A 15,309-nucleotide genomic window follows, 5' to 3' on the forward strand; every position below is an offset into this window, starting at 1 on the left:
TAAGTATTTTTTGTTTTCTACAGTTCTTCCAAGTTCCATGTTAAACTTTTTCAATAATACTTTGAAAATGACCAAATTTCTATAACTAAACTTCATAATAGAATTAACCGACATTTCTTAGAACAGCATTAAGCCTCTTCCCTCCCCCCCCCGTTTTTTAATGCTATCTTTTCTGGCTGCAACTCTTGAAATACTCCATTTACTTTTAAAATGCCATCTAATAGTATGCCAAGTGTGAGGCATACTCACAGCTTTTTGTCAACTTGTGGTGCAATAATTAAGGGTACAAAACTTTTTTAAAACCTTAGATTTTTTTAAAAGTGTTCTTAGTTCTGCAAGGTTTAAAAATAAAATCTGTATTGTTACTAAAGCACTATGCAAAATGTTTACAGAGGTTTTTAAAAAGTACTTTATTGGCAACTTTTTTTGCTCTTCATATTCAGTAGAACTAAGGAGTTAACTCTGAAAGGCTCTTCCTTTAGTCACAAATCTTACAAAGGAGTAAGTAAAAACATGCCCACATTCTATGAGAAAATTGGTATTACATGGGCCCTCATCTGCCATTGGAGCTTATAAAAATCTCAGAATCTAAAGGGAATAATGAAATCACGCAGTGTGGCAGCAGTTCATACGAGCATAAACACTTAACCTGACTTCAAAGAGTTTTCCTTTTTCCTGAAAATGTAGAAGTAATATATGTATTACTAGGGTGGGTCGTTAGTGTTTTTTGCACTGTTGAGGTAACTCCATAGCTAGTAGTACATTTGTGAGACTCTAGGAACCTATTCTATCGTATGGAAATCAGTTTTTAGAACTGTACATACTGAATTCTGTACCAAGGATACATAGAGTATAAAACAAAACTGGACTTCATGTCATGTTTTGTTTAAATTTAGACTAATCTGCTTTTGAGAAGATTAAGAGGCTTAAGTCATTTTAATGACTTAATGCTTACGTACACGTTTTTAACTATTTCACTGAAACATCTTAAATCTTTCAGCTTGATTGAAGTTTTGCTTTTCAATCTCTCTGACTGCAGAATCTGGCCATAACTTAAGTATTTTGTATTTGAATAGTCACGAGCTTGGTAACTTCACCTGCTGATGGTGAACATTCCGAACACTGGTTGCCTTTAATTTCTTCAAAATTTATACTTCTGCTTAAGCTTAATAGCTATACTTACTATGAGTAGAGTAAATTTAGGAGTCGTATTCCTCTGAAAGCTTTTTTAAAGGGAGGTATAGCATTACTCAATTTGAAAAGAATAGGTGACATCTATCTTTCATACATTATTGATGTTTTTTCCACTATCCACAGTTTTCCTTGTTGTTGCATCTTCCCTTGATATGTTTTTAGCTGATTCTTTCGTCATTTCTATATGGGTTTTTCAGTGTTTCCTCACCGCAGAAGAATGAATGAGAAGTAGAAAGAAGTCACTATTTGTTTCTTTACATAAAACCAAGTGCATCCAGAAGCGGGGAACAGAGAATAAAAACTAGAAGAAAATGGAGCTTCAAATGAACAGATATTAGGCCAGTGGTGATTACAGGGTGGGTCAGAGTTGTGGTATAGTTAATAAGTGCTTCAGATTGAAAATTTATGCTAGGTAAGGAGCTATATGTGCATTTGTAATGCAAATTTATGATCACTAAGTTAGAGTTCCTAAGTTAGAGTTCCTAAGATACTACACATACTTCAAATGACCTGCTTTAGCAATTTCAATTACAGAGCTGAGGAAAACAAGCTAAGGAAAAAACATTAATCACTACAGGATTTGCCTCACCTAAGCTAGAACCTAGTACACTGGGACTGAGCTACATCAACATGCTGTCTGATCTAGATGTTAATTGAAAAGAAAGAGGAGCTTCTGCTAACCTGCCCTTGGAGCACAGTTAACTGCACTTTGAGGTAAACTTAACCTACTTCAACTCTTAACGCTTCATGATATCTGACTTGCTTGATTTACTAGTGGGGAAAGAAAGGACATATGGTCGGCTATGTCTGGGTTCTGAAAACTACAATTTCTACTGCAGTAATCTATCTGTAACTGGTTCTTAGTGCATCTCTGTCAGAAATTTCTATGAAGGTTGCAGAATGTTTCTTCCTGATTGTGATTCTTAACATACAAATCTCTGCAAAAGATAAGGGAAGTAAAACTGGTGTTTGTGTTTAAGTTGATTTTTTTTTTTTTAACTTGAGTGGGATACAGGAGGAAGAGATTAACTTTCAGTCAGTGTCTTGACTCAAAAGCAGAAATCAACAATAATGTGTAGCACCTGTAGTACTATCTATAACCTTTCTGCTCCCCTATGCTGAAGCATACCAGGTAGTATAGAAGACAATAGGGGAAAGTTAGCTAAGGCATTATAAGCGCTATTTCTTACTTACAGTGAGGTGTGGAAGGAGTAATCAGTTTTGGTTGGAGCACTGGCATTTGGGGTGTAGCCCTAGGTAAAGAAGCATTGCAAAGGAATACCCTTGAAGTGAATTATTTTAGAACATGTGCCCTTTTTTCTAATATAGCTAAGGTGATTTCTAAGGTTAACTTAAAAAGGTTTTCTTGTTCCAGTTAAGTGTCTGTATAGACAAGCCTCATCTCTGAAACAAACTTATTTTCTATGCAAATGACTATTTAAGATCAGGACTTTAATACGTGGAGGTAATAATCACCGTGATTCACAATTAAACACTGGTGGGGAAAATGCTTACTGCTCATTGACGGATCATGCTGTTCCTGTTTAGCTGCTGCCTCCTTATATTGCTGACGTTTCTAAAACAAGAGGATTACATTTAAACTTTGTGTAGTAAAATAGTTCAGCAACTGCATTTTTCATTTGTTGCCTGTGATAAGGCATCAGCAATGACAAAAACTGACTGTTTATTACCTTTGCAATGTTAGTGGAACAACAAACTCCTATAGGGGTTGAAAAGCCTCATCTAGGAACTGCAGCACCATCTTGGCCAAGTTCTGCTCTGTCACTGGTAATTTTTATTTTTTTTTTAAACCAATAGAGAACATGAAAGCTCAGCAGCAGGGAGCTGTATTAATAATGACAATGCTAATGTAAGATGTGGTCTTTTTACAGTACAAGTACTTCTGTACTTACGGCCAGGATTTCTCATTGTGGAGCTCTGAGATTTCTAGAATATTTTCAAGCGTTGTCCTACAATTAGGAATCTCAGAGTATCCCCTGCATGCTAATGAAGTATTATGGAATACTCTAGGGGAGCAGCAAAATACAGTCAGAGCTAAGGAAACATTAGTCACAGGGCCCAACCTACATAACCTCTTTAATGGCTAACTTGGAAAAAAAAACCAAATGTGTATTCATGTTAATTGTGAGGATGAGTAAAGTTGCAGGAAATGATCTAAAGTAAAACAGCTGAACCAGTCTCCTGTTTATCTGAATCATGATAGCAAACCACTTTTTGTAGTGCGAATACAGCCTGATACAGAGCTGGTATGTATACATGTATTGTACTTTTAGTCCCTAAGGAAGGAAAACTATCAGGTGCTTGTTAGACACAGGTGATTATATGTGACATCACCCCCAGATGGCTGAAATTAAATTAACTGAGGTAATCAATGTGTGAAATTGCTATTGTTTCATTCACGGAAATCTGTAAAGCTACTAGGAAGGAAAGAATAGTAAGATGGAGATTCCCTGAGGCATTAAATATGTTGGTTAACAATTCTGTAAACGGAGAAACAAGAAGTGACAAGATAGTGCTTGAACAGCAATCTCTTCATACTATAATTCCATGACCTTTAGCAACTAATGTTTAGCAGCTAATAATCTCTTTACTTTAAGAATATAAAGCCATGTGACTCTGATTTGGTAATTTATGAAGAACTCGTAAACAAGAAATTCCTGTAGTCTGCTGCACTGCTGCAGGCAAACTTGGAATTGTACTTGGACACAATTACTTTCCCCTACCTCAAAATGAACTGACCACCACAAGAATGGATTATTTTGAAGTTTTAATTAAATTCTGCTAAGGGTACTATGATTTCTTTGGTTGTGGTTTTAACAGTATGAGTACTCTGGCAGCTACACCAACTTGTGGAGTTTCCACCCTTATACCACAGTGCTGTGCTCCTCATAGTTGTGCTGATACAACTATTTGTGAATTGGGTCAGGCAATCTTTCGTAATTTTGGAGGTTTTTTTCCCCTCTAAAATATCAAAACAAGCACTTAGGGTTTTTCTGTTTTAATTTGGATCCATCTCCTGACCCCGTTTACAGCAAAGCTGCTTTACAGCACAACAGTGTTGTGTTGTTTTTTGTTTGGTTTTTTTTGCAGAAAAGGGGCAGAAGAATCAGAACTTCTAGCTTCCCATTCACTCACCTAGCTTTCCTAATTCATTGTGTCCCTTACAGTAATTTAATGCAAGTTTCCTCCTCATAGCCAGCTACGCACATGATCAAAGGACTGTCTCTCCCATAAGAATTGTCATCACTGTCACAGGAATAAAAAGAATGCAGAACTCCACCCTGTATACAAAATCAGGAGTGTCAGCTTGTGCTTCAGCAAAAGGGCAGAACCTTGCTTCCTTCCTCTGTGACAGCGTATCGCTTTATCAAGTTTATAGTATCACTTAATTAATTGGGACAAATGAACAAAGGGGGGAACAGGGACAACAACTGTACCACAATATCCTAATGCTCAATAATTGCAGGAAGAATACTTTTAGTAATAAAGGATAAATTTGAAAGTGGTTCTGCTAGTCAGATTATATTAGTGGTTGTCATCAAATGAAAATACACTTTTTAATTATTATGACCTTCAAAAACCTAAAGTAACTTTTTTTTTTATTTACATGATCTTTAACTATTTTCTATCCATATCATCACAGTAACTTCAGCTATCTGCTGGAACAAACAATAGAGATTTCTTCAGAGCTAATGAAGTGTGTTTGCTAGAAAATGATAATAGGGATTCTGTGGGTGGTAGAAGTAGCAGCAGTATACTGAATGAATCCCATCTGTGATGACTACTTCTGCCTACACAGATTTTTCCTGCAGTATCAGTTGTAGTCTTTATTTCTTGTTTTAACCTGTTGTGTTTAGCATGCTTTTGATAATACTAAGAATTGCTGCAATTAAGGGGGAATTCTTTAGGTATGAAATAGAAACCGTTGTGAGATATTTCACAAGGAATGCTATATAAACAAGCAAAATGGCAACAACTAAACTGAATACAAGCAGAATATTATGGGAGAAGAAAGGAGGGGATTATTAAAATGGATTAGAATGTGAACGGGCATTTGATACAGGACCAAGAATAGAGGGAAGGATACCCTTTTTTTTTGGGTCTAACCAAAAGCATTTCCACTTTTATTATTAACTCCATTATTTATCTTGAGGATATATATAGCAGTCTCAAGCTGTACTTTTTTGCAGCACTGTTACTGACTCTTTACCCTTGATCCTTCAGGTATACCTTTTAGTTTAATGTACTTGTATTAAAAAATAGCCTTGCTTAAATTCTCTACCTCACACTCCTTATACTCCTTGTTGTATTCCACATATCATATCACATTCAGCCTGAAAAGAAAATACTTTTGGCTCCCAGTTAGGACCTCAAGACACTTCTTTAAAATACTTAGCAAAAATTTAAATTATGCATTTCTTTCAGTAAGCTAAGAATTGGAGTCATACCAATTTTAACAAAGGATCTGACTCTTGTTTCAGTAAACACTAAGACATAAATACTTTTCAGCATACTTTGATTTAGTTAATTCTTTTGGAGTAATGCAACTAGAAAAGGAATCTTGCCAAAAATATTTTTACTTTGCTTTTAACTTACGTATTCTTATTAATGCTAACTATCACACCTCTTTTTAAATTAAGGCTATTAATTTAAACATGCACTCAGGTCTGTCTTGAAGGACAAAAACAGAAGGCAAGAAAACAATTGTGTAGAAATTTCACATAGCAATTGGAAAAAAAGATAAAAGATTCAAGTTATTTTACCTTGTGCTGTAGCTTGTTCTTTTATAGAACAGAAATACTGGTTTTGAGTTTGAGACATAAGAGACAAACCTTTAAAGTAGCATCTAATCATACCCAAGCAAGTAGGCTATTATTGTGTGTACTCCATGACGAACACACTCCAGTCTTTTCAAATCTTCTGAGGTTCAGCTGCATATTATGACATCTTCTTTGACTAAATCAACCTAAAATAGATTCTAAACACATACCAGTGATACATTTTTCTACTGTCACTATCTCTAGGCCTATCCATCAATGCCCTATCCAGTTCATCTCCCTTTACTGTTGACATTCTTCTGTTTATGCAGCTAAGAATTGCAGTAAACCTTGTCATAGGATCACAACAGTAAAAATAAAAAATATTCAGAAATATGTATCTGGAAGACTAGAAATCATGGCACTTAAGAGGCAAAATCAATTTGTCTCATTAATGTTCCCAGGACTAGAACATAATTGTTCTACCCGGAATAGCAGTATTTGTACAAACAGTTAAAGAAGATGAAACTTAAGCATCAGAAAGGGATAATACCAGTATTTTTGTTTATAACGTGAAAACAGCATCACTGCAAATATCTTAAATTACATTTGCTGGTCAGATTATGAGTGCAGCTTCTCTCCTATAAAAATGCACTATTAAAAAAGTGTCTGTGACAGAAAAACTCAGTATCATAATAAATTTTATACACCTATATAGAAGACAGCCATGCTGTGACATGTTTTGGTAATCAAAAAGTCCAAAAAGTGATCACTTAAGGTGTTGTAGTTTTGGGGTCTTTAAAAAATATATATATCTCTCTCTAAAAAAATGTTTTCTATAGTGGTGTATCTTAAATCATAAACATATTCTGTTTCAACATTGTAATGGTGTTTTATTTAAATGGATTCAATATTCTATATCATATTTTTGGAGGAAACGTACCTTGTGTATTCTGATCTGTAAAATCTGTGGTGAGTACCCACACCAAAAAAGCTAAAGAATGTTATTTCCAGTAGTGTAGTCTTAATAATGCAGTTGTTTAAATACTAATTATAAACAGACTACTGTGGTGTTTTTTAAAAAATACACATTTAATTTGGTTTATAGTTTCTTTCCCCTTCTATATGTATTATTCTGCTCAGAGACATGTTTTTCTCTCCAAGTCTTCTTTGCACATCGCCTTGTCTCTGAAAAACACCTTCCAGTATATCCCAGACTTGAGAATCAAGCAAAGGACTTTCCTAATCTCCCCTTCCAAGCTGAAATCCTTCAAGTTCACCCATTACCAGGTACAACAGCAGGAACCATGAGCTCCAGTACATCATACCCTCTGACCTACTTACCTCAAGTAAGCTAACCAAGAAAAAGACATATTCTAGAAGATGCACATTTCAAATTGGGAATTACTGAGTTTGAATATGGGAATAATACAGATTTAATGTGAAAACAAACCTGCATCTGGTCCAGCAGTAAACGTAAGAAAAGAAAGCAGATTGTTTTAAATTACAGTAAATAAAATAGTTGCTCATCTTAAACAAGGAAGTGATGGTTAATAGAAAAGTTGAAGGTTAGCTGCCCAGTATTTTTGCAGCATGGGGTAAAAACTAATCCTGTATCACAGAATTCTGCGTTAGAATTTAATAGAGAGGAAATACTTGAAATCATTTCATACAGAAATTGTTAAAAACACTTGAGTACTTGACTCACTGAATCATGGTTGAGATACCTGAGAACAATTTTAGACTTACAGTAACAAATGAAATGGCTGGACTCAAAACATGACCCATCCTTTTCCCCCTCAAACTTTAGCCAAGTCGTATACCCAAAACGAAGTGGCATATAAAAAAAGTAGAGTGAAGGATTAACTTGTTACTCTTTCTAGTCATTAATGTTTCAACCAATAACCCATCATCTAGCTAGTCACAGATACTTCCACTCATCATGGGCATATTGAAAATTTAAGAAAAAAGATTTTTGTAGAGAAACATCTTGAGAGCCCAAATGGTTATAAGGCTAAAGGTACAAGTAGAGAGAACCTCTCCCGGGACATTTAAGGTGGTGTGTTCTCCACCCCTTCGAATATAGTTCGTGTTTTCATCATTATAAATTACAGGGAAGCAGAATAAGATTTTCTGCCTGTGAAAACGATGGTGTGTAATCTGTCTTGTAGAGCTATAGCTTCAACATAAAAAATTAACAATACCTATTAGTGTAAGAATTTTGTGAGAATGTACAGCAACACACTTGCAGTGAGGCCACAGCATTCTCCACTAAGTACGCTCTTTTGCATCATGCGTATTGGATTAAGCATACAATTTATGTTATTGTTTAAAGAAATTACATTGCTAATCCACCAAATGCAGGGCTGAAACACATGACATATCAGACACTCAAATCCCCAGGAAGTGCGCACAGCTATGCTGTAGACAGATCCCATGGCTTCACTCCTGCTTTAATTATTATGCTCCTTTTCAGAATGATGCACTGAGTGGATTGTACTATGGAAACTTTAGAACATTAGTCATCTAGTCCAGCATACATTACTTTAGAATATTACAAGGTAGTGATGAAAAAGTATTTTTCTCCTATTCACGTGTCTCAAATACTGTATACAAAACAGACATCAAAGTGTTTCCTTTAGATTATTATTTATAGTTTATCTCTGAACAGGTTTGGTGGGGTTTACAATGCATTGGCTGCATATGAATTCAAACATGACAGCATATGACTACGGTTCACTATGAATTCCTTATTGTTGCAGCCTTAGGAAGTCAGCTTGATTCTGGAGTAAGAGGTTACTTAAGGTCACAGTAACAAATTAAAATACCTTTTTTTAAAATATACACACTTACTTTACACAGTATTTCACAAAAGATTTTAAGCTGCCTGCTGTGAAACTTTCCTTGAAATACTTAGGTTTTTTGTTTGTATCATCTGTTACCTAGCACTGCACCTGTATGTTAACTGCCTGGCAAGTTAGAAGTACTTCTGTGTTTCAACTTCTAAAATTGCTTACCTGCTCATGGCCAGTTCCACCTGCATTACAGCAAATGCTTAGTGTAATTTTTGAAAGGAGAGTTATATTCTGTAATAAAGTAATCCCCTTATTCATTTAGAAAGGGTACATTAATTTTGTTGTAATACACATACACAAAAAACCCCAACACTCCTAACCCATAACTCACTCTTTAGAGATTTTATTCTGCCAGTTGTGAGGAAACCCATCCTAACTGTAGCCATCCAAACGTGCTCTCTAATCTGAGCTAGTCATCCAGGCTCCATCTTTAATCAATAGAGAGATAGGCACCTTCAAAGGCCAAGAGATTTAGATAGTGGGATAAGTATCTCAGCATGGAATGAATTGCCTGCAGAACTGCCCCTCTCCCTTCCCTCCCCATCCCAATTTATCCAGAGAAGGAGCCTAGATGACTGACTGAGACTGCACGCCTAACTTCCAGGCTACTAAAGTTGGATAAGATGCATCCCACCCTAAATGTTTGACCTCTGAGACTGTTTCTGGCTATAAGTAGTTATTTAAAAATAACACCACATGAAAAGAAAAAGTGTTTAATTAATTAAAAATAAACACTTAATTTCCTGTGACACCTCCAAAGCCTGAAAACATTTTCCTATGCTCCAGAAAAGCTTCTCAACAAATACTTGGATACAATAAGGTAGGAAAGCTCATTTTCCTCCTTTTGTCTATGCATAAAAAAGAAGTAGGAGAGATTCAGACCTAATAGTTTTAGAAAGCATCTACTTTTGAAAAATCTCGCTAGAAGATACTTAAAAAACCTAAGTAGGAATTGGAACTTCATCAGTAGTGCTCCTGAAAATCTCATTAGTCTCCCACCTGTATCTTTGGGAATCTCTGCTTGTCCTAAGAATAACATTGTGCATGATCAAATAATTAGCTGCAGTTAATATCCCTTTTTTCAATAAAGGTGGGTTAAATACAAAACACACTTTGATAATTTTTCCTCTGTGTATCTGTAAATTTCAAGTGTTTTAGGAAAACACGAAAATGATAGTTTATACATTTCAATTTCTAGCTAAGCACAAGCTCAGCACAAATCTCAAAAACTAACCCTACCATAACTAATAAACAGTAATTCTTCATTTTTTATGTTGTAAGTTGAATAAATGTCTGTTCAGCTATAGTGGCTTCAATTTGTAAAGTTAAATAGTATTGCTCTGTTTTTTTTAAGAACCAAGAGAAGCATAAAAGGTATTTGCATATCATGTTTTAATACTTACACCAACAAATAAGCACAAACCTTTTCCTGTAGAGCACCTCTCACAAAGGGAACATATTTGGAAGCAAATAATTTGGGTTCTGTATCTCTGGCTTTATCTGCTTCCATAACCAAATTCTCTTACCTTATCTTCTTAGGCATTCCCCAAATCATGACTGCTTTCACACAACCTCACTTATCTGACAGACAACTAACTTGTAGTTATCACTGGCCCCTCTGGCCAAGCAACATAATTTCTAGAAAGTCAGACCGGTCATTTGGCATGGCAATGCATGGGCAACGGGGTGGGGGGAAAAACAAACTACATTATTACACGTGACCATCTTCCTGCTCACAGTAAACAAAACATTTGTATATATTCTAAGTTGGAATCGGAAGATTTTTATAATGGCTGCTCAGTTCCTTGTCTGATAAAACAGTGGTTCCCAAAAAGATTCTTCCGTGGGAGAAATGTTAATTTATCACACTGCAGGTAGAGTTCTAAGTCTATGCTTTGTAAAGATTTGTAATTTTTTTTTTCCTCCTTCTTTCCTAATTTCTGTGGGAAAATGGAGGTGGGAAGGGATGAGGCAAGTGGGTTTTTTCAAGGAAAGCAGAAACAGGAATAGGAACAGACTTGCATATAGAGTACGTACTCTACCTTTTGAAGACATTCCCTCTTGGTCCAAGGTATCCGGTCTGTCTGGTTGCTGCATTGGCTGAACCTGCATCTGCCAAAAGCAACGCAAGGTCGGCTAACTTTTATACTAGAGGCCATTATTCCAACAGAGGCACTGCACGGAGGAGCGCCTGCCTTCCCAGGAGCAATTGTCTACACCACATTCTCCCACTTCTCGTTTTGTCAGCATTCCTCCTGCTGCAATGGAAAAGTAATAGCGGGGTAACACAGTATTTTAGATTTTATTATTAATCACTGAAAATGGGGAGAAGTCAGCTATAAATTATACCAGCAAAGAAATTATATACCATCATTTAAGAATCGCTGGCAAAAAAGCCAACCTGGTTAATGAGAAAGACCATAATTTTTAAAGAACAAGTGTGACAAAAGGTGCACGATTCCCCTGTTGTTAAAATTAGAATTTCACCACAAAGAGTAAGAAGACCAGTACATTTCTATTCACTGCTATTATTTTGTTCACTAAAGTTTGATATGAATTTGAAGATGATAAACTCCCCCTTTTTTTTTTTTTCCTTAATGTACATAACTATGAGCACATTATAGCTGGTTTCATTTCAGGTCAGCCTAGTTGCAGGATTAATACTATTATTCTGAGCAGATCTTAAAGTTCTCTATTGGGTCAGAAGAATCATGGTCTTACCCATTTCCAAAACTGTGCATGCAGATAGAATCACGTTTTACAAGAAAATGAGTATGACAATAGTATTATTGTGAGCAAGTAGCACTCCGAATAGTACTTGCAAAATAATTTTAAACTGACAAAGTATTATCTTGTGATGCTAATAGGTTTTCCCATAGGACTGATTTATTGTAAGAAGCTTTGACCTATCACAAAGCTGACACCAGAGCTGCACATAACACTGACAAGGATATGCAGTGAAGTCTTACGCATGTATATATTAAGACAATTTACGCAATTATCTGCTATAGAGTCTTACATTAACAGGTTACATTTAACATACAAGCTGATATTCGAGATTAATATGCTATTATCAGTTACCCTCAGATTTACACAAACGGTATCTAAGCTCCTCTCAGAAACTTCCCAAGTTACCATTTTGTTCCCTCCTAGCTGAGATGTGTCACGGTGTTCTACAAAAAAAGTTAAAAGACAGTAAACCAGCCATTTACAGCAACAGTTGAAGCACCGGGTGGGTCCACGTATTTTGTAGGCTGGGATTTAAGACTCACAGCAATGAGAGATTTGTCGACATTGCATGTGTCGCAGCGCTAACATATGGTGATGTTTTGACTTAAGAGTCGAGCTTGGCTTCTTCCAAGCTGTTAACTTTCATCTTGCCGTTGTAGCTCTACAGAACGAGACACCAGAAAACCAAGAAATTAAACTTTACTTTCAAACACGAGACCAAATCTAGGAGCCTGACGTCAGGGTCCTGGACAGAAACACCTCTCTTGCTAGAAAAGGAGTAACGCGCGGGCGAAGGGATGGTAAAACGAGGGTGACGCTAGAGGTGACGTTCCCCTAGCCACCAGGAGCAGCGGCACACCGAGGCGCGTTTCGGTAGTCCCGGACGAGCTGCCGGGAAGCCCCCTCCCTCGCGCACCGCCGGGGGTTGACACCGCGGCGCTCCCCTCTGCCCGCGGGAGACCGACAGCCCACGCGTTAGCCCACGCGTTACCCCCCGGCTCCCCGCAACCCCGGCGGGTCGCGCCTCACCCCTTCGCCACCGCATTCCCCGCATTCCGGGGGTGGAAAGCGCCCAGTGCCGCTCCCTCGCGGCAACCCGCCCGCAGGAGGCAGCGCCCGCCGAGGGCCCAGCCTGGGGGAGGAGGAGACCCGCGGAAAGAACGGGCGGGACTGAGCCCACGCGAAACGCAGCGGGAGGGCGACGGCAACCACCCGTGGGGCGACAGCGAGAGGGGGACGCGAGTCCGGCTCCGCGCGGTCACGTGTAGCGCCGAAGCGCGCTCCCGAGCCGCGCGCGCGCCCGCCGCGCGCCTCCCGCCACCCCGCCCCCGGCCCTTCCCGCCTCGGCCAATGAGGGCGCGGCGGCGGTTAACCCCTGTCGGGGCGGCGCGGCGCGGGCGGAGCGGAGCAGGAAGCGCCGAGGGAAGGCAGGGAGGCCGCCGTCGCCGCGCTGAGGAGGAGGAGGGGGGTTGGGAGCCTGGCCGCCGTCGCCGCCTTCGCCTCTTCCTTCCGCCCGCTGTGGGGAGCGAGGCGCGCGGGAGGCACCTGTCACAGCCGCCAGGGCGAGCGCGGCGTCCTCCGCGGTGAGAGGCGGCGGCGGCAGCGGCAGGAGAGGCCCGGCACGGCACGGCGGCTGCTTCGGCGAGGCTGGCTGGGGGACGGCTGCGGAGATGATGCCGGTGAGTGGGAAGGGGTTGATTTGGCGTTGTCGCTTTCCCGGCCTGGCGCCGCTCTGCCGGGCGGTGGGACGGCTTGCCTTTTCCTGCGGGGCCGGCGGATGGAGTGCGCGGCGCCGCCGTCACCTCCCGCCTGTGCCCCGGCCGGCCGGGGCAGAGGGCGACGGTGCTGGGGAGACGCCGTCGGGCTCCCCGCCGGGGGTGGGGCCGCCGGTCACCGCCGTCCCTGGCTTCTGGGAGACACACACGACCTACTCCCGTTCCTCCCCTCAGCGAGGGGCTGCCGCCCGCCCAGCCGCTCTCGGCGTTGCACCGGCCGTGACAGGTCGAGGGCCGCGTCCCCTCAGGCTTTGCCCTTACGTCCGCCTGACGGGGCTCCTTCCCCGCCTCCCGGCGCCCTCCCGCGCCCGCGGCGGTTTCCGCGGGGGGCAGCGGGGAGCGCAGGTTTCGCCGTCCGGGTATCGGCCGGTGCCGGCCGCCGAGGCCCGCTGTGAGGCGGGGGTGGGTTTTTCTGTGTGAGTGGGTGTGCGCGAGTGTGTGCGTGGGGTATGTTTGTTTGTTTATTTTGGTTTTTTCCTTCCAAACAGCCGATTTTTCGCCGCCCGGGTGTGGGGAAGGGGTAAGCGGTCCCGGGGCAGGCGGCTCCGGCCCTTGGGCCGCTTGTCAGGCGAGCGCAGGCGGCAGCTGATTCCAGCCTCGCCGCCTGGGAGGGAAAGGCGGTCGGTCTCCCTCCTCGGTTGCTGCCACCTCCTTTGTGAAACCCTCGTGTATTTATCGAAGATAAAACCTTTCATTTCCCTGCAAACAACCTTGATTGTCTCCTGTGACAGAATCTCTCCCCGTTTCCTTCCCCTCTCCCTCTTTCCCTCCCCCTTTGGCTGGTGCAGTGGTCAGAAGAGAGTTGCTCTTGATGACTGATCCTTTTATGACAGGATCCTCTCGAGACTGAGCAATAAACAATTACATTCTCTTTGTTGATTTCTTTCAAACTCTGTTTGATCTCAAACGTGGGTTTATGAGATACTCTATATAAGGGAGTATCTCCCCTGTCTTCTCGCATTCCAACAGAAATGAGCTTTTTATTTACAGTTGCTCTGCAGTGTTTGCAACCGAAGCACTGCAGCAAAATGCTTTTCAGTGAGAATGTTAAAGGCATCTTTTACAAAATTTCATTGCTCTAACTTTGTTTCATGACTGAGAGGCGGAAATAATTAGCTCAAACTAGATGTAAAATTTCAGACTGAAGAGTACAGGTAGTGTTTAAAAAAACAGGTATTGTGACAGGCATTTTAATATGACATGCTTTTTAACTTCTAACTGCTAGGTACTGAAATATTCTATTGATACTATATAAGAATTTCACTACACTAGAAACCAGCAGTAGAGTTCATTGAGATACAGGCTTGTTCCATAAGCATAGGGATGTTAGCTTGTAAAAACAGAACCAAGGTGACTGTCAGCTTTTTCAGCTTCCATTGCAACTTGGGTTATGCTTTTACATTCATAAAATTCTTATTGAAAACCTCGCATGCCAGTAACAGTCTAAGTCAGAACAAATCTATTTACTTGCCATTGCTAACCCGTGTTTGGGTTTCAGGCTAGTGTCATAACTTCCGTAGTGCAGTGATTGACTTTTTATAAAAAAAGTTTGGGTTTTTTTAACATATCTGAGTGTTTCTGCCGGTGTCTCATGTTACCTTCGTGGTTGTTTAAATGTATCAGTTGTTTGTCCTTATTGGAAGGTGTTATAAGGTTCAGAGTTTTTGTTATGTTTTTGAAATGTACTTCAAAGCATTTTTAATACTGACAGCTGAATTTTAATAAAAACAAATTACCTTGCTACAATGGTAGTAATGTTGCAGATTAGAGCTTACTGAGTCTGAATCTTAAAATAATAAATATTTTACTTTTCCGAAGAGCTTTTAGATGCTGTTATGGACAGTCTATCATAAGGTAAACAGGAATATTTATATTTAAATGAACACTATGCCAGTGCCTTTAGCATTCCAGTTTCTCATCCCAGCTCTCTTATTTCTGGACTGCAAGGATGAAAAAAACCAACCCCATTTACTGGAA

The 15,309-nt window shown here is 40.1% G+C and overlaps 1 protein-coding gene across 4 annotated transcripts in view; it reads left to right on the top strand.

Annotated features, from left to right (window-relative positions):
• Positions 1-12,937: 12,937 nt before the first annotated feature.
• PPP1R13B (protein phosphatase 1 regulatory subunit 13B) overlaps positions 12,938-15,309 on the top strand; it is a 71,213-nt gene continuing 68,841 nt past the window's right edge. For 3 of the 4 annotated variants that reach the window (XM_074583856.1, XM_074583858.1, XM_074583862.1), the window contains exon 1: positions 12,940-13,236. In XM_074583856.1, coding sequence (XP_074439957.1) covers positions 13,228-13,236 — 9 coding nt within the window. In that variant the 5' untranslated portion in view covers positions 12,940-13,227. Of the gene's footprint in view, positions 13,237-15,309 lie in introns of all 4 variants that reach the window. The other variant, XM_074583861.1, reaches the window with a different exon arrangement.

This window comes from Larus michahellis, chromosome 4, assembly GCF_964199755.1.
Source record: "Larus michahellis chromosome 4, bLarMic1.1, whole genome shotgun sequence".
In the NCBI taxonomy this organism is placed as follows: domain Eukaryota; kingdom Metazoa; phylum Chordata; class Aves; order Charadriiformes; family Laridae; genus Larus; species Larus michahellis.